At 45.9% G+C, this 24167-nt stretch overlaps 1 protein-coding gene across 1 annotated transcript; it reads right to left on the reverse strand.

Moving 5' to 3' along the window:
• Positions 1-312: 312 nt before the first annotated feature.
• Positions 313-24155, reverse strand: POU2AF1 (POU class 2 associating factor 1). The gene is made up of 5 exons (XM_006099315.3): positions 24050-24155; positions 4250-4380; positions 3677-3719; positions 3329-3594; positions 313-776 (listed from the first exon to the last, which is right to left on the reverse strand). Exons 1-5 carry the CDS (start codon positions 24063-24065, stop codon positions 462-464), a joined length of 771 nt encoding a protein of 256 aa, XP_006099377.1. The 5' UTR covers positions 24066-24155; the 3' UTR covers positions 313-461.
• Between the last annotated feature and the right edge of the window lie 12 nt (positions 24156-24167).

Genomic DNA, 24167 nt, shown 5'->3' on the forward strand with positions numbered 1-24167 from the left:
GAGCAACTGTGGGAACTGAGGGCTCAAGAACTGTGGCACTGGGCCTGGCCTTGAAGGTGCTGGCAGGGCCATTTTCCACAGGGCACCCCATACATTTCAAAATGACAGAGGGCATCTCTAGAAGTAGTGAACACCCCAAGAAGGGTGGTCTCCGGGAAAGAAACATGGCAGAAATGAAAACACCCAGACCACAGATCTGCAACACATACCATCAAATATTCCCTCTAAAATCCTTAGCATCCCTTCCCCAAAAGGAACAGAAATGGGGGAAGGGGATGAGAAAGGGAGAGGAAGAGAGGAATGAAACAAAGAAGGAGAGAAGGAGGGAGAGAGGAAGGATGTCAATTTGCAATTCTACTCTGGGGTAAAAAGTGTAGTTAAGAAATGGCTGCTCCATACAGATAGAAATCTGAGGTTCAATCCCAGGTTCAGGGAGCAGGATTCTCAGGTGGGAGCCAGCCCTAAAAGCCTTCCACGGAGAGCGTGTGGTTGAGCGCATAGGCATCGCTATCCTCTTCCTCCAACAGTAGCTTGTCGATGGTCAGGGAACTGATGGCTCTCCTGGGGTCTTCCATGTCCTGAAGGACTGGCTCAGGGATGGAGATGGGGAGCTGGACAAACTGGGGCCCGGGCAGAGCGGGGGCCGGAGGCTGGTACTGCAGGGTGGAGGTGGGCAGCGTGGACAGGGGCTGAGGCCACGGGAAGTAGGTGAGCGGTGCCTGGTGCTCTGGGCCCTCCAGCTGGGGGCCCACTGTGGGTGTGGTGGCACTTCTCGTCTGCGATGGGGGAGACACAGGACCGAGGGTTAGCAGCCCTGGAGGATTCACTGCCACCCTTGTCCTCTAGGGGGTCTGTTTCCCTTCAACTAGGCTCTTTCCTGCTGTTTCACTCCAGGGGGCTCCACCTGCACCTACTCAAAGCCTCCCTGACAGGAGAGGCTCACACAGGCTGTATCCCTTACTCTGTGACTCACTAGCTCCAAGTCCTTGCTCATGCTACTATCCCATCAGAAGCCTATTTCATTGAATATAAAATGCAACCCAACTTCAGAAATACTAAAATCGATGAAAATACTGTATGCTAAGCAATAAGCCTGCCGCATAGCATAGTAGCTATATCACAAAGGTGGCACAGTGCTACCCACAAATGAAGACAGTCCTCACTCCACACAGCAGCAGCAGCACTCTGAGGTCCCCTTGGGCTAACAGAACACAGCTCACTCACCTCTCATGACCTCATCGTCTTCTATGTGTCAGCTGGGCCCCTGTGGCCATTTCTGAGACCTCTAAACATCAAGGCCATGTTCCCAGGGACTCTGCAAACAATGCCTCTCACCTGCACAGGACCACCCTACAAACCCAGGTCTAGCCTCCTAGACAGACAGAGCCTGTATTCTTACTATCTCCTATCGCTGAGGAAGCAGATGGAAGAGGAATGTCTGCATGGAATGATGTGTGACAGGCCAAAGTCTCCCTCTACCACTCCTGCCTTCCCTGTCATATTTCTCTCCGGTTGCCACCATGTTTTTGAGACTAAGTTATTATAATTATTTAGGAAGAGCTTATTTCAATGACCTAGAGACCTTGTTATAACAGAGATTCCAGTACAGGAGGTCAGGGGTGGAGCCTGGATTCTGCAGGTCTAATCAGATCCCAGCTGATGCCCATGTGGCTGGTCCAGGGACCACAAATTAAGTAGTAAAGCTTAAGGGCTTTTGCCTATGGAATGATGGAGCTGGAAAGGGTCTCAGAGGCCTTCTGGCTTCCCAGCAAGGGCTTATTATTTTCAGTATTCCAAAAATCCAAAGGAAACCCTTCATTTTTGAGTTATAAACCTGTGCAGGTCTACTACAACTGCAGGTTATTTTGCTCAGGGATAGAATTACAGCAACCCAGTACCATAACAGATCTTATCTCCTGCTGATCAAGAGTGCCCACTGGGTAGCTCTAACCAGCTTTGATGAGTCAATTTACAAAGTGGCAGAACAAATAAATTATTTCTTAATAAATATAGCTTGTTTGATACACAGAAACTTTCAAAGCAGGAGGTGGGAATGATGAAAGGATAAATAATGAAAAGAATCCTTGGTCATGAAATGGTTGGGAACCATTAAATCTGCCACCCCCACTCCCACCCCAAGCACTCTGATATGCAAATGAGTTAGTTTCCTGGGAAAGGTGTTGAATTAACTCCTTTCTATCCACCACCATCCAGGCCCCAGAACCGGTTTGCTGGGTAATCAGATGAGCATGGGGTAGGAGGGCTCCTGCAGGCCATGCCTGGATGAGACTTGAAGGGCAGGGCATCAGGATAACACTTAACCCTTGAGGGAAATGCAGGGGTCTTAGAGAACCAAAGCAAGCTTCGTCATCAAGGTGGGCTCTACAGCTACTCATGAGGCCCCAAGTCCACCTCCCGTTTTCTTGGGACTAAAGCTGGACACAGTTGTAACCAGAGGACTTTTCTCCTCTTGAACATTTGGGGGATTCCCAGGTCTTTGATCAAATGGGTACCATTCACATAAAACTATTTCTATTCCTTCCTACATTCTTGGGAACAGGCCATTCCTTTCCTATTGGGCACTTGAAGGCATCCCTTGGTTAATGTAGTTGGTCGACTTTGAGACAATTATAAAAACTGGCATTAATCAAGTGCTTTCTGTATGCCAGGAACTATACTAAGCCAAGGAACTATGCTGAGACCTCTACAGGCATCATCCCATTGATCCTGACATCAACTCTCTTGTTAGTATTCCCATTTTACAGATGAGGACACCAAGGCTCAGAGAAATTAAGTCACTTAGCCCAGGGCCAGGGATTTGAATTCAAACCATCTGACACTAGAGGCATAATTCAAAAAATCTGACCTACAGGTGGGTCAGATTCCATCAAAAGTACAGTTTTCTGAAAATGTATATCGCCTATTGTTCCACCTAGAAATCTCTGGTAAATCCCATTGTTAAGTGAGTGATCACCCATTCACTTATCAGAATAGAAAGAAAGGTCTGGCTGTGGCAGGAGACCCCATCAAGATCTCACGTGGAACCTTTTTGCTGCTTACAGGGCAGCAGGGATGCTTCAGAACAGAGAAGCAGACATCCCAACCTGAGGAATATTGGGCATGGCAAGGGAGGCCATAGCCTTCTTTGTGGAGGATATTTTAGGTCAATGGGAATGCGAGCAGGCCTCCCAGGAGGATGAGGTGAGTTTAGGTGACCTAATTATCCTGGGAATCGGTAACAAGAAAGATCAAGAATCAAGAAGCCAGCCATGTTCTACAAGAGTGCCCTAGACATGGGTTGGTTCAGCCCCACCTTTGAGTGACATACCGTGACATTAGTGATGAGTGGCTGGGAGGCGTAGGTCAGCACAGAGGAGGGCCCCACAACAGTGTAGCTGGGGCACACCGGCTGCACATACATGTCAGCTGAGTAAGGGCAGCTGACAGCTTCATGGGACACATACTCAGTGTAGGGTGTCCACGGGGCCAGGGGCTGGAGGGTGGCAGGGGCAGGCTGAGAGAGCCAGCCGGCACACAGGGCCCCCTCCTCCGTCACGGTGGAGGCAGCGACCTCCATGTCAAGGCAGGAAGGACCTGTGGGAAGAAGGAAATGACAGAGCTGCAGGGCCGCCAGATGCGGGGCCTGGAGGAGGCCAGGGCTGTGGGGAGCGCTTACCCACTGTGGTGTACGTGGCCAGGGGCTGATGGGGCAGCACCACCTGGGGGAGAAGAAGACTAGGGTCAGTGTTCAGCCATCTCCAACTCTCCCCCCGCCTCCCCCCCCCCCCTCCCGGGCGCAGGAAATTTGCCCCAACGGCCCCAGGGCAGGAGCGTATAGGGGAGAATCAGCCTTGTTAGAACAAAAAACGTGCCCCCATCCCAACCACCCCCACTGACACTTTTGAGGGATTCCTGTTTCCATTTAGCAAGAAGGCTGTGCCCTTGGGGAACTGGCATTGCCCTCTTCCTGGGGGTGGGGAGATCAACTCGCACCAGGATGTGGGAGCCATTCACTCACTCAGGCCTTAGCTTCGTTCAGTGGGCCAGCCAGCCAGCCCGCATCCCTCATCCCATTTCATGAACCCACCAACCTGTTCTACCCTAAGTCCCTAAGTCCATTCTCCGGCAGCCATAACCATGGCTAGGGTTGCCTTCGTGCCCCACGAGCATCCCATGGGGCAAGGAAGCACACTCCTGCCCCACCTCTCCCATCCCACCCCGACGCACACCGGCCCCGTGGCCCCCTCACCGCGGTCGGTGTCACCGCCGCCCCGCTGCTGGCATGGCCACGTTTCCGCCTCAGCAGTTCCTTCACTGGCTCCTTCACGCGGACGCCCTGGTACGGCCGGGCCGGGGCCGGGGCTTGATCTGGCGCTGTGGCTGTGGAAACAGTGTCCCGGGGGCTCATCTCCCTTCTCGGTCAAATCCCACCTCAAAGTGTCTCTCTCCTCAAGGCTCTGCCTGCTCACCTAAGCAGCGTCTGAGCACAGAGGGCCACATGAGACTTCCTAGCATATTTCTCCCATATTGTCACTCCTCCTGCCCCAGCCCCCTGTGGCTCCCCTCCACCCAGACGATTAACACCGAGCCCCTTCGTCTAGACTGAAAGGGCCCCAGAGGGTGATGCCAATGGGTGATCCATTTCTCCAACCCTGTGCACGCTGCCTGTGACATAAACCCTGACTCCAGCCAGGTCTACCTAGACTTCTCCACATGTTCTTTGCCTGTCTCACCGTTTCATCTTCGCTTGAGATGTCACATGGTCGGGATTCCCTCTCACTTTTCTCAACCCCTTGCTTCTTCCTAACCAAGACTGGTGCACCGTTCCTGGCCGACGCCTGCAGCCCACAGAACTTGTTTCATCCTACTATCTCTCAAGCCGTCCAGACCTAGTTAGTATTCATCACAGGGGGCAGCAGAGGATGACAGTTAGAGCAGGGACTCTGAGTCAGATGGCACAGGCCTCTAAACCTTCTCTGTGACATTCGTGAGCTGTGTGATCCTGGGCAAGTTACTATACCTCTCTGTGCTTCTGACCCTACAATTTCTTATTAAAGGAATGTTATAAGGAATCACTGACATAGTAAATGGGAAGCATAGTATATGCTTAGTATGAAATCAGATGCAGGGTAAGCATTCAATACATTTTTAGTCTGCTATGTAATAATTAGTTATCTTTTTCGGTGTAAATTTCTAATGCCCCTAACTAGATTCTAAACTTTTCAAGGTCAGATATTGTACCTTATTTCTCTAAACCTTCCCAAGTGGCATATTCATAATAAGCGTAGTAAGTTATTTGCTGAGTCATTGATTGGGGGATAATTTAAAATGTGCTGTCTGTCAATCATCTTCCCTTCCCCTCTCCTGGGCCTTTAGAATGGGCTGGAGCAAACGGTTCCCACTTTCCCCATGGCTCCCGGGATACATGACAAATACCCAATGGTGACCCATGTGCCTGGGTCTCTAGGCTTGCTGCAGAGAGAGGGTCCCCTCTGCCTTTTGTCATCAAAGCCGGGAAACTAAAGCGTGGAGCTCAACAGGGCTCTTTCTGTCCTGGCTGAGCAAGTCCGCAGCAGCCATCACTGGGCAGTGACCATCTGCCTGCCCCGACAGTCCACAGCCCAGGGTGACATGCAGCACTGGCCCTTAGAACTCATTATCATCCACCGATAAGGGCCACAGGGACCGGGCTCTGAATCAAAAGCCCGGAAGCCTGGGTATCTGTTAAATCCGGATCCGCAGCACTGCCCGGGTTGAACTTTGCTCGGTAAATACCCAGCTGATAAGCTCCCGTGCCCGACTCAGCACCAGACCTCCATCTGTGCTCCAGGCACACACATGGCCTGGCCTCCGGGCTCAGCAGGTGGAGAAGGCAACAGGAAGTGGTGGGAAGGGGTGTCTCAGAGCCCCAGGAACACATGACGTGGAGTCAGAGAACCCCAAACTCAGATGCATTCGTGGGGGCTTTTGGACCTGGCCAAGTCACAATGCAAAGTACAGGTACCCAGGCCCTGCACCTGGACAGTCTGGTTCTGGGGATTTAATGTTGGCCTAGGAATCCTAGGACTTATAAAAATCCCTCAGGTGATTCGGAAACTGTGCCGAGGTGAGAACCACTAATAATTCATTCCTTGATGTAATACAAGAAACTTCCTCCAACATCCTGATAGGACATGAGTTACCCTCTTTTTAATTTGCGCTGTCATAACAAGGGATCTCTACCGGTATTCATTCATTCTTCCAGATGTCCCTAGGCACTAGGAATGCAGCATGGAAGAAGATAGGTGTGGCCGCTGCTCACAAGCATCTCGCAGTCCAGTGGGAGAGACGAGCATGAATGAAACATTCACAACTGTGAATTCAGCCTGAAATGGGAGAGCATACCAGAGGGAGCCCGCCTGTTACCTGTGCCCCAGGACCACCTGTGCGCCATCACCTTTGTTCTAAGTAGCAGTGAAAATGGGCCTGAGAACCAAAAATGCCTGTATTCAGATGATTTATTTAAACGCCCTGGGCCTCAATTTTCTCATCTGTGAAATAGAGATTATAACTCCTGTTTCACACAATAGTTGTGAAGATTTAACTATTGTTAAACCATATCCAGCATATAGTAGATGTTAAAAACATGCTATTTTTGCCTGGCTGGTGTGGCTCAGCTGTTGAGCATCGACTTAGGAACCAAAGAAATCACTGGTTCAGGGCACATGCCTGGCCTCGATCCCCAGTGGGGGGCATGCAGGATGTAACCAATCAATGAATCTCTCTCATCGTTGATATTTCTATCTCTCTTTCCCTCTCCCTTACTCTCTGAAATTAATAAAAGTATATTAAAAAAACAAAACAAAAAATATGGTAACAAAACACCAATTTTCCTGGCATTGCCTTCCAATGAAACTCACAATTTATAATCCATTAATAGTGTCCTTATCTGTAAAAAGAAGATAATGATGACGGTATGTACTTTGTAGGGTAATTTGAGAATTTACATGTAAATACTTAGAATAGAGCTTGCACTGAGTAAGCACCAAATCAATGTGAGCTCAAACAGCGTGGGACAAAAGTAGGCTTACAGTTGTGAGTGTGCAAAAACACAGAGCTTGTTCCTGTATTATTATTTATTAATCATTACATTATTTTCCATATGAACAACTGTAAGCCTATTTTTGCCCCACCTGTATATTCATGAGTAGCAGTAATAGTAGCAGCCCTTCCCAGCATCTGTAGACAGATACCAGGTCCCCTGTACAGTGTCTTCAGCTATTTCTTAAAGACGTGTTTTGAATCCCTCCAAACCTTCTTTCTACTCGCATTACTCCTGCACAAGTTCCACTTTCACTTCCCCTTATGACGGGCGATGCCCAGTGCTGACCACAGACCCCAGGTGTGGCCTGACAGCTCAGAGAAGAGGACACCTGTCCTCCCACACTCTGCTTACTCATTCTCACGGCCACCCTTGCCACATCAGCTTTGTTCATCCCTCAGCCTAAACTTGTCTCTCACTGGGTTTCCAGCTATTCTTAAGCGCAAAGTGCAGCCTCAGGCATTCTGCCTTCAGAAGAAACTCGGGACACAGGGTTGTTTGGGGGTCTGAGCACTGCGGTCACACTCTAGTTGGGGGACAAGAAAGACTTGAACCACAGGCACACTTCTCAGACCAGATCAAAGAAAGGTCTATAGCTAACCCTCCACCCCGCCTGATTTGCATGTACATTTCTGAGGAAGAACCGAGACCCTGAGAACATGCCGGATCCCACTATCTCCCAGGAATGGCCACCTCTAACCCTTGGCCGCAAAGTGACCAGCTGGGCATTTCGAGGACCTTGTCAAGCAAAGGCTTCCTGCCTCCTGTTGTTTTTGAATCAATGAACAAAGAGGGCTTGGGGGAGGTGCTATGAGCAGAGGGCATCACCCTCTGATGTCTGGAGTTCCTGGAACCCACAGTGTCAACAGGTGTGCCCTGGCACAACCACCATATGGAGAGCAGTAACTATCGCAGTCGCAGAACTCCCACGGCTCCCAGGGAGCTCCTGACTGCCCACCCATGAGTCCACCACCAGCAGCTGCCAAAGATTCCTGTAACTGACTGCAGGCAGGAGGCCACGCGAGGGTGCTTCTGAGAGTATCTTCGCAAAGTGAAGTGACCGGGAAACATCAGAATCTGCAGCCTCAAGACAATTCCCACAGGATCCCGACAGCCAAGTGTATTTGCAAGGTGAAAACTTGCAGTTGGTGCATTTCACACTGACCTTTGTAACAATAAACATTTCTAATGCCACTATAAACACTGTAATCCCTACTGCCACCAGCGTGAGACATGAGCCCACGAATACAAGTTTGGAAGAGGAGAAACAGTTTTTCTGAAATCATGATTGCCTTGTCTTGCAGCTTCTGGATCTTTGCATTGAACTAGCTTTAACAAAACCAAACCAGAATATTTAAAAGAACAATGTAAGATTATTAAAAATAATTTCTTAAAATAATAAAAATAATAATAATAAATAAAAGAAGAGCCAAAGAAAATTAAACAGGAGATTGAAATGAGGTTACACAGAAGATGAAAATCCAATTTCCCAAAGTAGAGTTGACCAGAAATTTTAAATTTCCCCTGATCAAACTGCAGCTCCAGGTCGTACACCCTCAAAGCCTGAAGCTTTCTCACCACGTGTCCTGTGCTCTGAAGGCCCTTCAGGTCTCCCGCGGGCATCCACATGTCCATCACTGGGGAAAATCTTTTCACCTAAACACAAGCCTCTTGGCCTCTTTGGGAATCTCCTTTTTCAGGAGAACTTCAGCCATCCTGCCTTTCCACCACGGGAAATCAGTCACCAGTGGAGTCTGGGGGTGGGGGGTGGGGAACACACAAAACTCATTTACAGAAAAACCTATGAATTCGCCCCAATAAGGGCTTCCCTTTTCCAAAAAGAGCAATGAAAAAAATCTGAAGGTATAAAAAGTCAGCAGAGACATTTCAGTTCCCCCTGCCACACACCCGGACATGCCCCACATCACAAAAATAAGAGTCGTGCAGCTGCTGTTCCGCTGCGGAGCAGGGACCATGACAACTTCAAGCTGATGGGTCTCCTCAGACTGCGCTCTGGCTGCATGTAGGCACTGTGCTTGCTCTGCACCAGGCGTACGGGACATGTGGATTCTCCTGATTTAAATAAACAGGGCCCGCCAGTGCCTGGATGAAGGCATAATAAATGCCACTGAGGAAATATGCAAAATTGTCGGCACTTGTTTATTTAGTGACCCCATGCAAACTGCATCTATGCCAAAGCGAGGAAACTGCTTGGCTAAGGAGGTAGGTCCCTCCTAATGGCTCTGAGCAGAGCCCATACCCTGTAACGGGTCCCTGTAACTTCTCCTCTGGGAGGCTTTCAAAGAGCCCTCTTCAGACAGGTGTTCCCTAGAACAGCCTTCAAGAGGCTCTTGAAAGAAGTCTCTCCTCCCTCCCAGCCACTGTGCTGTGACGGATTTCCCAAAAGCCATTGGAGCCGGCACCTTTTGGCACTGCTGCTCTAAGGGCTGGGTGGGATTCAGAATAAGCCCACGTGTTCCTCACCAGGGGGCCAGGAAGAGGAGCCTATCCCACCCATCTTGACACTCTCACTCTCTGAAACCACTTTCCGTTCCCAACAGACTGGTTGAACCTCAAGGCAGCAGCATTTGAACACAAGGGCATTTTGAAAGACAAAACCCTCCTTCAGAAAGACACGTGATGCACTATTAATCACTCCAAGCAACCACAGTAAATATTTTTCTCTTTTGCTGCTGAATCTTCAGTATTGTTTTTATAAAAAGACCCATTAAGAAGAAATACAAATAATTTCCCCTTTACTTGCAGCAAACCAAACTCAAATAATTGAACAATAGGAATCCAAGCCTAGGGCCAACGAACTTGCCCTAGCTTCTACCTGGAAGCAAAGGCAGAAACTGTTGCTGACACTTCTCACCTTAATGTAAAGAAGCTTGTTTGTGTTCTAGGCCCAAGACAAGCTGAGGACTCCTGGGAAAGCGTAGCTCGGGTTGGCTAAAGGATTATTCAGATCCTTGATTGAAACACTAACAGGAGTGTTCTTATAGTGAAGGTCTGAGTGTCAAAGTTTTCAAGTTTGTTCTTTCCATTCATGGACAATGGCTGATTTTTTTCCAAACAGGAAGAAAGAACTTGGGCTTTGGCCAGAATTAGACTTGATACGCTACAAAAAAGTTTTTCCCACCCAATTTACACTAGATTGTAGTTTACTTTTTTTTTTTTTTAATGTAGGCCAACAAAGAGATCTCATATGCATGTCAATGTGGGCTTTCTATTCACTATATTTGAACTGAGAGGCCCCTGCAGCCAGGAAATATCAACACTCTATATTCTAGCAATCTGGATAACACCCAGGCAGAGGGCGGAAAGGTGGTTTTAAGGAAGGTGCTCCAAACACATGAGAAAGTGGAACCGCAACTGAAGTTTGATGTTGCTTGTAAGACTACTGGGACGACCAAAGAGGAGTAAGTCATGACGTCTTCATGTTTCTTGGTTCTGATTGGAGAAAGGGAGGATGCTTGCCCTCCCTGTATCCCCACTGTAAGAGGCATATTCCCATCTACCCCCACAGAGCTCACTGAACAACATGGGTGGGTCACTGGGAAAGACTAAGGAGGACCACAGACACCTAGAATTTCCCCAGAGCTTTAAGCAGGCCAAAAGGACCTACAGGGAACATGCGGATAAGAGGAGCCAGAGGAGGCTCCTCAAGTACGTTTGCGGTGACTGCAGAGGATTGTTCAGTCTCAGAACCACAGAGCCCCAGACAAAAAGGATCTCTGAGTCAAGTGATCCCTGTAGGAAGGAAGCCAGAGCCAGCCGGAACTGTTCACCCAGGATTGCACTCCTCTCAAATTGTTAGGCTTGCAGAGAGCCCGTTTACCACAGCCCCCTCTCATCCACCAAGCTCCTGCCTGAGGTGTCCCCACTCTGCAGCCTTGGGATTACAAGGATTGTCCCAAATGTTCTGAATGTCCCACCGCATGCATGACCTTGGACAGGGTCAGCCAAAAGGCCTGTAGTGCGAGTCTTCAGACTCTTTCCTCACATGCATCGCTACTGAGGCGCCCTTGCTCCAGGAGCTCTCAGTGCCTTTCATACCATGCACCCATCCTCCTTCCAGAGCTCCTGCAGACCCAGAAGACAGGGAAGGCTGCTGCCCTCTGCTCTCTCCTCCCAGAGACAGTGTCAGTGTAATGTCTCTTCTCTGTGGAGGCTCGTGTATGTTGAGTGAATGCATGCCAAGGGGCTATGTGTTTCCGGGTCATGACCTTAATTCCCAGGAACTCAGAAATAAACACACTCACCTTTGTGATGTTATGTGCCCCCAAAAGCCTTTGACACAAATGATTTCATGTGAGGCCTCACCACAGCTTCTGAAACAGGCCGGGGAGGTGTCCCTCTTAACTTCTGTTTTACTGGTGAGGAAAGTGATGCTCAGAGATGTTGAGTGACTTCCCCAAGGATTTAAATAAATAACAGTGTCATCAACTAAACCCAGGACCTGTGATTCCAAACATGGTCCATTTCTGCTTCACTGCCTGCTTCCTCCTTACCCAGGCAAGTCATGTTGATTTCTTTGGGTAATACTGGAGGTCAGTCCTCAAATGGTCCCCTGTCCAATTCTAACCCTCCTCCCTCCAGTTGGAGTGTGGGCTTGGACCACCCAGATTCAGTCTTCCTTGATGGCCAAGAAATGGTGGTTCCCAGGCTAAAGAGAAGAGAATAGTCCATGAGAAGCTTACCGGCAGTCTGCTCACATGAGCAGTGACGAGAACTGAGAGACCCAAACAATTCCCCGCAAAGTTTTATTTTTGGTATTTTCGACTGAAATGACAGTGGATAGGTCCACCTGAGAACCCAGCTGCATCTGTCGCCTTTTACAGAAACTGGCGTCACCAGAGCAGAAAGGGCTCCCGTCTCAGATGCATCGCGCCCCAGGGTGGGGACAAGTCCAGGAGACCCCTGGTAGAGCATTTACTGGACAAGTACTTGCTGAGCAGAGTAAACTATGTCCTTGCTATCATGGAGCTTATTGTCTAGTCTAGTGTGATATATAGACTTAGTCAAATAATTGCAAACTTAGAGCTATGAACTATGACAGGGCTGCGTCTGCTTCAGAGTTGAAGTGTTCCGGCTGCACAAAGAGGAAGAAGCATGATTGTTCTGGCACCAATGCAGAGAGACTGCTCTGGGGCCAGGCTCAGCCACATCAAGATATACAAAGTAGCCCCAAATGTCCAGGGTCCTTCCCCAGCCTAGGGATCCTGGATGAACCCAAAGATGTTTCCACCAGCTGCCCCTATCCTCTCCTGATTAGCCCACTGGGGAAGACCAGTTCTAGGAACTCAGCTTTGAAGATGGAAATCAGCTGGCTTCAGAGGTTCTATACTGAGTCTCAAATATCCTGAAATTCAAATTTTCAGGGGCTTCTGATCCACACTGCCACTAACATCAATGAATCAGAGCCCACCTCCATCTAAGGGTGTATGTATTTCAGTTGGGAGAGAAAAAGCATCTAATGCAACCCTAAAATCCTTGACATTGAGAAGTGGTAAAATATAGTTTGGGACTCAAGGAGACATAGTTTGGAATGGCTACTACATAGCTTATCACTGTGCAACTCTTGGCAAATCACTTAACCGGCATGTACCTCAGTTTCCCCATTTTCAAAATGAGGTAATATCCACCTCATGGGATTATCATGAAGAATATATAAAATTAACACAGTTAAAGACCTAGTACATAATAGGTGCTCAACAAGTGGCTGATTCTCCTTTGATCTCCATGGTCCATCACTCACCAAAGAAGAGTGGCTCTAACTTGCCCCTCTCCTGCTATATCCTGATACTGAATGTTCCTATCCTCAATACACTCAGGGCCTTCTGCTGCCAGCAAAGCCTGCTGCAACCTGCCTTCATTGTTCTCCTAGAAATCATCCCTCAGATACCTGGGCCTGATGTCCCCAAGTAGCAGGACAGCCCTGCTTAAGATGCAGGGGGTGGCCAATGATGCTACAGAGAAACTGGTCAAATACCTCACTTTCAAATACAAAATAGCCTGGACAGGAGACATCAAAATCCTGACATTGGCCTCTTGTAAAGTTACCATAAGTTAAGCAGAAGGACTTCTTTTGTCAGAAGCCACTAGAGGATTAAATTTGTGGCAGATTTGAGCTTTTAAAGGATGACCCCAAGATGAAGCATATTAGAGGTTTTTAAGTAGCAAAGTAAGGTGGCATGTCCTTGTCCTGACATCAGGTGTGGCCCCTCAAGGAACCTGTATGTCTCTACAAAAGGATAGGGACATAGCCATGGTTAAGGCCATAGTCATGGACTCCTCTTCAAAGGGCTCTTCAGTGGTTAGAGAAGGGACTTTTGTCATCTGTTAGGGCAAGGCATACTTCTGGCTGACATATCAGCTTTATCAACAACAGCAGGGATCAAACAAAGGGAAGAAAGGACTCATACTGAGAGCATAAGACCATATCAGGGGGTGAACCAACCCAAGGTGCCCACCTGAATTTTATAGCAAGGCAGCACCTGAGTGAGGAGGTGGAACAGAGGGGACTGATACTTCTTTCCTTGTTAGATCAAGACCTATACCATGAATCTAGCATTGCCAGTCTGATATAGAACAAGAAAAACTGATGGTTAGGCAGCTAGAGGAGAGGAAATTCAACTGCTTGTCCCTTGATTTTAAACAACAACTAGTTTGGAATTTTGGGGACTAAAAAGATGCCTTTTTTAATTCTCACCTGAGGATGTGGTGTTGTTTTTTTTAATTGATTTTTAGAGAGAGGGGAAGGGAGAAGGAGAGAGAGAAATATCGATCAGCTGCCTCCCATATGCATCCCAACCAGAGATCACACCCGCAACCTAGGTATGTGCCCTGACCTGGAATAAAAACCGAAATATGTTTGGTACATGGGACAGTGATCCAACCAACTGAGCCACCCTACCAGGGCAAGACCAAAGAGATTCTTTCAAAAGAAATAAACTTTTCCTGAGACCCTCAGATATGAACCATTTCCTTGGAGGAAGGACTCTTCAAACGCTACATCAGCTGTACATTTTGGGTCCAACCCCAGATCGTGGTAGCTTGGGGTATAGCCTATGTAAGTGAAAGCAGCTCTGATCATTGATTCATGATGTGAGATATAATTGCCAGTCAAGATGAGCTTTTTTGCTAGGTCTCTGGTTTACTAACCAATGTCCACATGATTTGGGGGGATTCCCCTGTGAAGGACATTGGAGAAGTTGTTAGAATATGAAGCCTGGGCCCTCGCCGGTTTGGCTCAGTGGATAGATCATCAGCCTGCGGACTGAAGGGTCCTGGGTTCTATTCTGATCAAGGGCACATGCCCCAGTAGGGGGTATGCAGGAGATAGCCAATCAATGATTCTCTCTCATCATTGATGTTTCTTTCTCTCTCTCCCTCTCCCTTACTCTCTGAAATCAATGAAAATATATTTTTAAAAAATAAGAAAAAAAGAATATGAAGCCTGGGAAAGAAGTCACCAGGTCAGTCTTTGAGGAATGTATTCCCCTCCTAATTCACAAGATACCCACATAGACTGAAAACATGATCTTTGCAGCTTCAACGCTTCATGGAGATCAATTTAACACGTTTCACAGTGACTCACTTTTCTCTAGGAATGAGGTCCTTACCCTGGAAGTAACCAAGGACCTGTGACCAGCTGTTAGGGATCTTGCTGAAGGAGTGGAGGATTGGTTGAGATCAGAGCTGTCAATCTGTGTAGCTTAAAGAACCCTGAATATAGCAAAGGTGCCTCTAGTTGCCAATAAAGAGAAGGGAGCAGAGGAGTGAATGAGCAATCTGAGCTCTGATGTCCCCACAAAGCTTCTCTATTTTTATTTTTGTATTGGAGCTCTGCAGTAGATTTCGTTTAAATAAAGCAATTTATGGCAAAAATGTTGTAGATACCAACCTAGATATTCTCTGATTTTCTTCCCATACTTTATGTCCTAAGATGCCTTCTTACTCCCAGCATCTATGCAAATAGTCTAATAATCATTTATTCTTTTTTTCTTTCAACATATTTTTATTGATCTCAGAGAGAGGAAAGGAGAGGAGAGAAAGACAAAAGCATCAATGATGAGAGAGAATCATTGACCAGTTGCCTCCCGCACACCCCACCACTAGGGACCGAGCCCAGGACCTGGGCATGTGCCCTAACCGGGAACTGAACCTCAACCTCCTGGTTCATATGTCGACACTCAACCACCAGCCAGGCTGATTATCATTTATTCTTGAGGCTTCACATCCAATGCTATATGCTCCTTAATTCCATCTTCGCTTCCCTCCCGCTGAAGGTAATTTATTTTATTAGTTGAATTCTCTATTTAGAAATAATTACATGATTGGATAGACGCATGCATGCACGGGATGATAAAGAGAGGGCTGATTTTCCTTGTACACCTTTCTTTCCTGAATTGATCTTGCTTTCATTATGCACTAAAACTTGCTCCTATTTTTACTCTCTTGCCTCCCTTTTTTCCTTTCTTTTCCATCTCCCCAGCATTTTTCAGTTCTGTAGAGTTAGGACAATCTTTGGACTCTTTCTCTCTTCTGATTAAATCTATGATTCTTTCCAGAGGACTGAAAAGTAATTCAGCTTCATCTACGTGTGGTCAGATCCTTTTTGGTCCCAACACCTGGTCTGAGAATGATTCTGGTTCATAATGCTTTGGCTACGTGCTCTTCCCAGAAAGCGATACTAATGAAACCATTACTAAGAAAAGAGGCAGCACATTGCTGTTTCATTTTTCGGTATCATTTGTGCTATTTTTTGCATACTCAAGTGTCGTCCTCCTTGCAGCTAGATTATAAACACCTCAGTTCAATCTCCTAAAATAAAAACAAATACAAGCTTGCCAATCAGTACCAGCCTTCACCACCACACCGTACAGGGTTGCTAGGAAATTGTGGTTCAAGTTCTAAGTCTGGTCACAGAATGGCCCACTTAACCATTAGCCCTGGTGACTAACCTCCCCATGAATTACACGGAAAGGCGTGTCCTGCTATTTCACAAGAAGTGCAGAACTCAAGAGGACACACAACTATAACCTAGAATTAGTTGTATCACCTTTGTCCTCAGAGGTAAAAGTGAGAAGGAATGGGAAAATAACAATAGTAATTAATATTTATTGAGTATTGACTCAATGCCAACCACTGTAGTGAGCACCTATCACACCCTGTGAAGAACCGTATTCCCACCATATATGTAAGGAAATGGCCACAGAGCAGGCAAATGGACTTGCCGGTATCATACATTAGTGAGGCATAAATCTAGGGTTCAAATTCAGGTCTGCCTGCCCCAGAGGCCAACTGTAAACCACTGAAGGCAAAGAATGAACAAAGATGTCACTCTCTAATTCAAAATTAAACCCTACGCCCTACGCCAGGGGTCCTCAAACTATGGCCCGCGGGCCACATGCAAATACAAATATTGTATTTGTTCCCGTTTTGTTTTTTTACTTCAAAATAAGATATGTGCAGTGTGCATAGGAATTTGTTCATAGTTTTTTTTTTTTAAACTATAGTCCGGCCCTCCAACGGTCTGAGGGACAGCCCCCTGTTTAAAAAGTTTGAGGACCCCTGCCCTACGCCTTGTTTTCCACACCCACAGCTACACCCACACCTACACACACACACACACACACATACACACACACACACACGAAGGGATACCCTGACTCTTCTGAAGTCTGATCAGTTCAGAAAAAAGGAGACGTGCCAAAGAGAAGGAAGCCTTGGCCCCCAGCACAGGCTGCACACAGGACTCCCCATTAGTGCTGTCCGAAAAAAACAGGCGGGCTGGGTTATTCTGGGGAGATTCTTGGTCTTCTCTCCTTTTTCTGCCCTTCCCTGCAGCTAAAATATCTGCAAAGAGCCCCACAGAGGAGGTATAGCAGCAGGCACAGACCTTATTTCCTTCAAAAGGTGAGCTGAAACACAGGCATCAAAAATAAGTTTTCAATATATTGAAGGACATTTACATCTATTTCCATTTTTCTTTATCCTAAAGTGCATCAAACATCCTTTTCAATTTTTTACTATATCAATATAAACATATACACAGAAAAGTACATTAAAATGTATATGGAATTCAATAAATTATTATTAACTAGATAAATAGTTCAAGGAACAGAATATTGAGAATCCCAGATGTTTTCTTCATGTTTCCCAAACATTCCTCTCTCGCCTCTCCAAAGCTTATAAGAAGCATGGTTTCTAACATTGTACATTCGTGTGTTTTTTAATTTTTAACGTTACATAAAGAGAATAACTCAGTAAATAATTGCTTGTTTTTGCATCATTTGGCTAAAACTGTTGGATTCACTTATTTTTTTACATGTAGTTACAGTTAACATTTTTATTGTTGTTAGTGTTTCATTGATTTATTATTTAGACTGGATGGCTATTTGTTTGGTTATTGGTTTTTAGCTATTGTGATTAATGATGCTATAAATAGTATTGTATATGTGTATTCTTCTTATACACACTAATGAATTTCTGGTAGATACTGCCAGATTATATGTTATGTTCAAGTTTAGTTAATAATGCCAATATGTTTTCTAAAATGTTTGGAGGAATGTTTGATCCACATTCCTACTAAACTTAAATGATCAAAATTTTTATTTTTAAGCATTTTGGTGAATGTGAAGAGAAATCTCATTTATTATTTTACTTTCTATTTTACTGGAATTAATATAGTTTTATATAATTACTAGAGGCAATTCATGCATGAGGTGTGTCCCTCAGCCCAGCCTGCACTCTCTCCAATTCAGTACCCCTTGGCTCCTAACCACTCACCTGCCTGCCTGCTTAATGCCCCCAACTGCCAATCCAGGACCACTGGCTCCTAACCACTCACCTGCCTGCCTGCCTAATGCCCCCAACTGCCCTCCCCTGCCAGCCTGATCACTCCTAACTGCCTCTGCCTTGGCCCCCACCACCATGGCTTCGTCTGGAAGGAAGTCAGATGTCAGGAAGATGACCGGTCGACCCGGTCTAATTAGCATATTACCCTTTTATTAGTATAGATTGTCCATTTTACGAAGTACCTTTTCAAATTTCTTGCAATTTTTATTAGATCATCTTACTAATTTGTAATTGACTGTAACTTAAATTTTCATTGATTTGAAAGTGTTCTTTATATATCTTGATAGGAACCCTTCTTTGTTTATGTTTAATGAAAACATCTTCCCTCCTCTCCCCCCAAAAAATTAGGTTTTTAAAACATGAACAGACATCTGCCAGGTGCTGCAATTTTTTATTTTTATTTGCCATTGGTTCTTTGTCTAACATGGAAGACCTGTGCTTTTACCTAAGCCCTGCGTGTGAGACAAGAAGCAGAACAAGGAGATGGGACAGCTTAGCAAGACAATATTCGGGGTCTGATTCACATGTTTTGCGTGTTGGGGGAGGGGCAATGATAGAGAGGTATGCTTTTTTTTCCTTTCCCTTTTCTTCTTCTTACTTCTCCAAACACAGATGTGATGGCTAGAGCTACAGTGGCAACTCTGAAGCAATCTTAAGGACAAAAGCCCCATGCGAAGGAAAGCAGGCCAGGATGACAGAAATAGCCGGGGACCCTGTGGACACTGTAGAGACTCCATACAGTCCTGCCCAGCCCACTGCAACTTCTTTCATGTGAGAGAATATACACCACTGTCTTATTTAAATCCATATTGCTTTAAGTCCCTTCACTAGCAACCAAATCTAATCCAGAGTGATCCAACAGAACATCTGGTACCATGCACAGCATCAAATAAGTACCCAGTGCCCCATTGCTGATATTTGTCCCTATGAAAAGGATTGAACATTTTCTGTTCACAGCAGTACACTGTGCAAAAGTGTATTGGAAGCCATCAATTTCAACCTCCAGGTCAGGCGTTTTCACATTGACCACCCATTAGAATCACCTGGGAGGCATCTGAAAATCGAATGCCTGGGGCAATTTAAAGAGAACCTCCGGTTGGGACCCAGGCATCAGTATTTCTTAAATCTCCCGGAGCATTCCGATGTGTAGCCAAGGTTGAAAAGCACTGCTCCAAGCAGATGCAAGAACCCCTTTTGTTAAACTAGGGACTTGTGTTTGAAAGCATATATTGATTTCTTATAAGCACCCTTGAAAGCTCAGCAATTAGAGCTGTAAAAGGAGTTCAGTTAAGGTCAACCTCTTTGCCCCGAGCAGGGAAATGCGAGGCTATTTTACAGCAGGAACACGGGAGACCGAGAGCAACGAGGTGGCTTGCCTAAGCCCCACACTTACTACCCATGGACTCGAAAGTAGGATCACGTGTTCTGCCTGAAGCTTCATCCACAGCTTCATACAACCAGGACCACAGGGTTCAGAGAAGGCCTCTCCATCCCAGGCAGGCCCACTCTTACCAAGCAGTTGTTCTATAAAAATGCAAAAACTGGAATGTTGCTAAATATATCAGAAAGGCGAAAATCATGTTAATGATCAGAATCAATTGGCCAACTTTGGTTTGGTTGGCTCAAAATGAGAAATTGATGGATATCTTTATTGCGTGGGAAAATAAACTTTAGAAATAAGTCAGAGGAAAAAAATAAAACCTAAACCTTTACTTTGAGAAGTTTAAAAGCAAAAATATACAGGACTTCTAATGAATTGAATTAAATATCCAGATATTTAGCTAAGAATTGTAGATGACCTTGGTTCTTTTTTGATCCTCACAACAGAACAGATTTGCAGCTTTGAACTGGAAGAAAGCTTTCAAAATCTCTGACTCAGGGACTTTCTGGGTATAGAGGGAGACAAAGTTGGCATTTTTTTTGTAAATATAGAGAAAAGAAAGTAAAGTTCCCACCTTGAAAATCATCTGCTCTTTTACCAATTAATCTGTGTGCTTAGTACATGTGTGTCACTTATTGAATCCTTGTGTGTCTTTTAGACTCTACTTGCCCTTATCAAGAAAACACTGAATCAATCAATAAACTTGATAATAAATAAAGGTGCTTATTAGGCTTATTAAGTAAGCAAAGGTGATAACAGAATAGAAATACTAAGAGGCACTCCACAGACCTAAATTACTTCTTGTTGTAAGTTTGCCTGAACTTACACAGGAGAAAGAGTTCCAAAAAGTGTAAGTATGTTATAGATTTTTCTTATCTTTGACTGCATTTTCATATACATTTTTTAAAAATATATTTTATTGATTTTTTACAGAGAGGAAGGGAGAGGGATAGAGAGTTAGAAACATCAATGAGAGAGAAACATTGATCAACTGCCTCCTGCACACCCCCCACAGGGGATGTGCCTGAAACCAAGGTACAAGCCCTTGACCTGAATCGAACCTGGGACCCTTCAGTCCGCAGGCCGACGCTCTATACACTAGCCAAACCGGCCAGGGCATGACTGCATTTTTAACTGCCTCAAAAGAGTTGGCCATTAGAGGAAACCTGGAGTAAATCCGGAGGTCTATGTTAATGAGAATTTTGAGACCTTAATTTATCTGTCCGCTGAAACTTTGCCCTGTTCAAGTTGTGCAAAGGCACATCCATACCATAAAATTTGATGTAACTATTCCCCATTCCTAAGGTGCCTCCTTGAGCACCACAGCAAAGAAATGTCAAAGCTAAGTCTATGGGACATCAAGACAGCCAGCCAATTCAAAAACCATCACTCAGGCCTGCCTTTCGTCATCACATTGGTCTTACCCTACACAAGTAGCAAGAGTAAAAAAACAAAAACAAACAAAAAAGTTGTTCAATTCGTTCATTTTCTATAGGTGGTATTGAGTTCATTATACACAATCTCATTGCTTTTAAAGAGGAAGTCAACCAGATCTAATTCAGGCATTGCGCAAATCATTTAATCAATTGACTGCAAGCTTTGTCTCCATTGGTGTTGGCTTTGTGCAAGCCCAGGATATTGAGTGACCTAAGGAAGTGAATACCAAAAGAACTACCCAAATTAGTTTAGACCTGAGGTCAGCAAACTTTATCTGTAGAGGTCCAGGTAGTAAATTTTTAGGCTTTGCAGGCCAGGTAATCCCTGTGGCAACTACTCAACTCTCCTGTTGTAACAAAAGCAGCCCATACAACATGTAGATGAATAGACACAGATGTGCTCCCGTAAAATTGTGTTTACAAAAACAGATGTGTTGGAACAGATTTGGCACACCGGCCATTGCGTCCAGACCCCTGAGTTAGACAGAGCCTAGGAAAACTAATTGTAAGATCCTATCACTCAAGAATATTTTGTGCCCTTTTAACCATTCTAATCAAACTGTGGGGAAGGACAGACATGAAGGAATCTGCAGCAACCCTGATCACTCGAGATGGGTCTGCGGAGGTGTCGCAGGAGGAAAGGGCTCGCTCATCACTATCATTACTTATCAGGAGACTTGACGACATTCATTTAGCTCTGACAAAAACCTTGTAAGGTGGTGATTAGAGCCCCCATTTGCTAGGCTTTTAAGAATATAAGGTGAGATAATTCGGTTGAAGAGCCAATTTTCAACCCCAGACTCATCTCACTCCATCGCTCCTGCCGTTTCCGCTCACTGACTGTTAGTAAATGGCCTGAACAAGGGCTTCTTGTTGGGGTGGATGTTAGTGTTTTACCTCCTCATGGAACCTGCAGGACCAAGTGCAGAAGCCAGGGGGAGAATTTGCAGGTTGAGTGACTACTTTATCCAATTGATCAGTCAAGCAAAGCTCAAGTCCATGAATGGGGCTTGAAGATTTCCATGTCTATGTGCCAGCAGTTCTGATCTGATCTGAACTAAAGCCCATGTTCACATTTAGTCCACAAACGAGGGTCATGGGCCAGGTAGGGAGGAGGCAGCAATTACAAAGTGAATGTTTTCTTAACCCTTTCCAGAACCTCATAGCACAGTCATTTCAGCTCATGCCTCCAGGATGTTTTCTGAAAAAAGAAAGTGCCTTTTCAGCACTCTTGGTGTCTGATTTCAAACCCTGCCCTTCCACCAGGTGATTCGAAGTGGGCTGACACATGCTGCCCTATTTGTACTGGTTTTCCCACAGGGCTTAGTCACGTAGGTGCCCTCAGTGCCCTAGACAAGGGCCTTACTTGGATCCAGGGTAAGATCATGGCTCCGGTGCCTGGGGCCTTCCCTAAGTCCCTTTAAGGTGCCAAAGGACAATGAGAGAGAATCTTCACTATGTGCCTCTGTCATGGAGAAAGTTTTCCCAGTTATTCCACTGATGAGCTTACAGCGCGGTCTCCCTAAGGATGGGGTTTTGTGGCCCCTAATTTGACCTCCAGGGTATGAGCAGACAACATGCCTCTAGCGTCCCATTTTATAAAACTTCTAGTCTCTTAGGAGGAATTAAAGAAGGAGAAATGTAGTGTGTAACCAAGAGGGGAGAATATGAATGCAAGAAGCAGCCCTGTCTCAGACACTGAAGCAAAACCAGGGCAATCAACATCATTTCCACAACATCTCAGCTTACTCAGGGGGCCTTTGCAGAATGGCTATTACCTATACCCCATTTTACATGGATAACCCTAAAAATTACAAATAAAAGGAGAGTGCCTTGCTCTGAGTAGATATGAATCAAAGCAGAAGTCCCTCCAGGGGGCTCACCTAGAACCCACTGACTCAGCTCTGAGTGTCAGGGTGTAGGGACCCACAGCAGCTCCCAGTAGAGGCAGTGATGCCCACCCACCCTTGGCCATAGGCATGCCCAGGGGGCTGGCCAATCCTCCTCTGGTAGCAGTTACACACCACCCATACTAGAATATCCCCAACTCTCTTGGAAGGATTCCATGACTCTCAAACCCAAATTAGAATTCATTTCTTTTTATTTAAAAAAAATGCATCTTGCCAATATCCAACAATGATGAGACTTCATGATCTGAGAGATTTTGAAGTCACTCCTCCATATTACCCATTAACCAGCTCAATTCCAGGGAGTTTACACGGAATACAGGAACAATGAATTGGTGATAAAGGGATTGTAAGTTATGTTTTAATCAATGAAGGTATATTTTCAGACCTTTAAGGGCTCCAATAGAATATCTTTGGTAAAATAAATACACTCCCTAATTTATCTTTTTCTGTAAATCTAGATTTTCTTATATTAAGTTTGTTTGAGGTAGAGCATGCCTGAATTCATGAAAAGGCATTTTAAAATGATCGATAGAGCCATTTTTTAGTAATATTTCTTTCTTGAGGAAGTCCAGATCCGAGCCCCAATAAGGTTCTACTCGAATACGGCCACTGAGTTGACTTTCTTATTTCAAGAAAGAAATGTTGTAGATAATCTCTGTATGATTTCAATTATTAATAACACGAGTCTCTGTTCAGTCCCACATAATGGAAAATAAAGTTCACAATTGTTCCATCCGACTCCAGGGATAAACATAAAGGTAACAGATAAACCTGCTGTCCTTTTGCACCCGCCTTGCCACAGAATGGGAAGAATGACAAGAGGCAGGACAGTGCAGTGATAAAGCCACGGGTGACAAAGCCCACCTCCCCTGTCCCCCCGGCGTCCACAGACACAAACCACACCTGCCTGGCAGAGGCTAAGCGAGTCAGAGAGCAGCGGGCCCACGGAACTGAACCGTGGGCTACAGAGCAGCTGTTTATAAAATAAAGTCATGCAAAGACCTCCCTGGCTTTCCCCTCCCTGCCCCAAACCAATATCACATTTGACTTTTGTTTTTGTGAATCATAAACCGCCCTTTCTTCCCCGCAGTGATTCATGCCCAGCAGCCGAGGGACCACAGCCTTCCCACCTGGGAACAGTAGTTCGTTCCCCTCCAACCTGGAAAATCAGCATCACCCTGATCACCCTGACAGGGTGCTTTCTCCATGGGCTCTGTCTCACCCACCTCCTTCCTCCCTGCGCTCCTGACTGGGACCCCAGACCCTGCTCCCCCCCATTCCACTACCACCACCTCCCAGTTTCAGGCTAGCTGGTGAGCCCCCCCGCCCCTACCCACGCTGATGGTGCTCCGACAGCCACAGGCACAGCACTTACATTTTTGCCAGAGCATGGCCTGTGACAGGATGTTGCCTTTTTTCTTTGAAGCAGACAGTTTGGCTTCTTTAATGTGAGACCTGGGTGTGCTTTCCTCCAGTGTAGCCACTGCCTGCTC

Source organism: Myotis lucifugus, unplaced genomic scaffold (genome assembly GCF_000147115.1).
Source record: "Myotis lucifugus unplaced genomic scaffold, Myoluc2.0 scaffold_270, whole genome shotgun sequence".
NCBI classification, from domain to species: Eukaryota; Metazoa; Chordata; class Mammalia; order Chiroptera; family Vespertilionidae; genus Myotis; species Myotis lucifugus.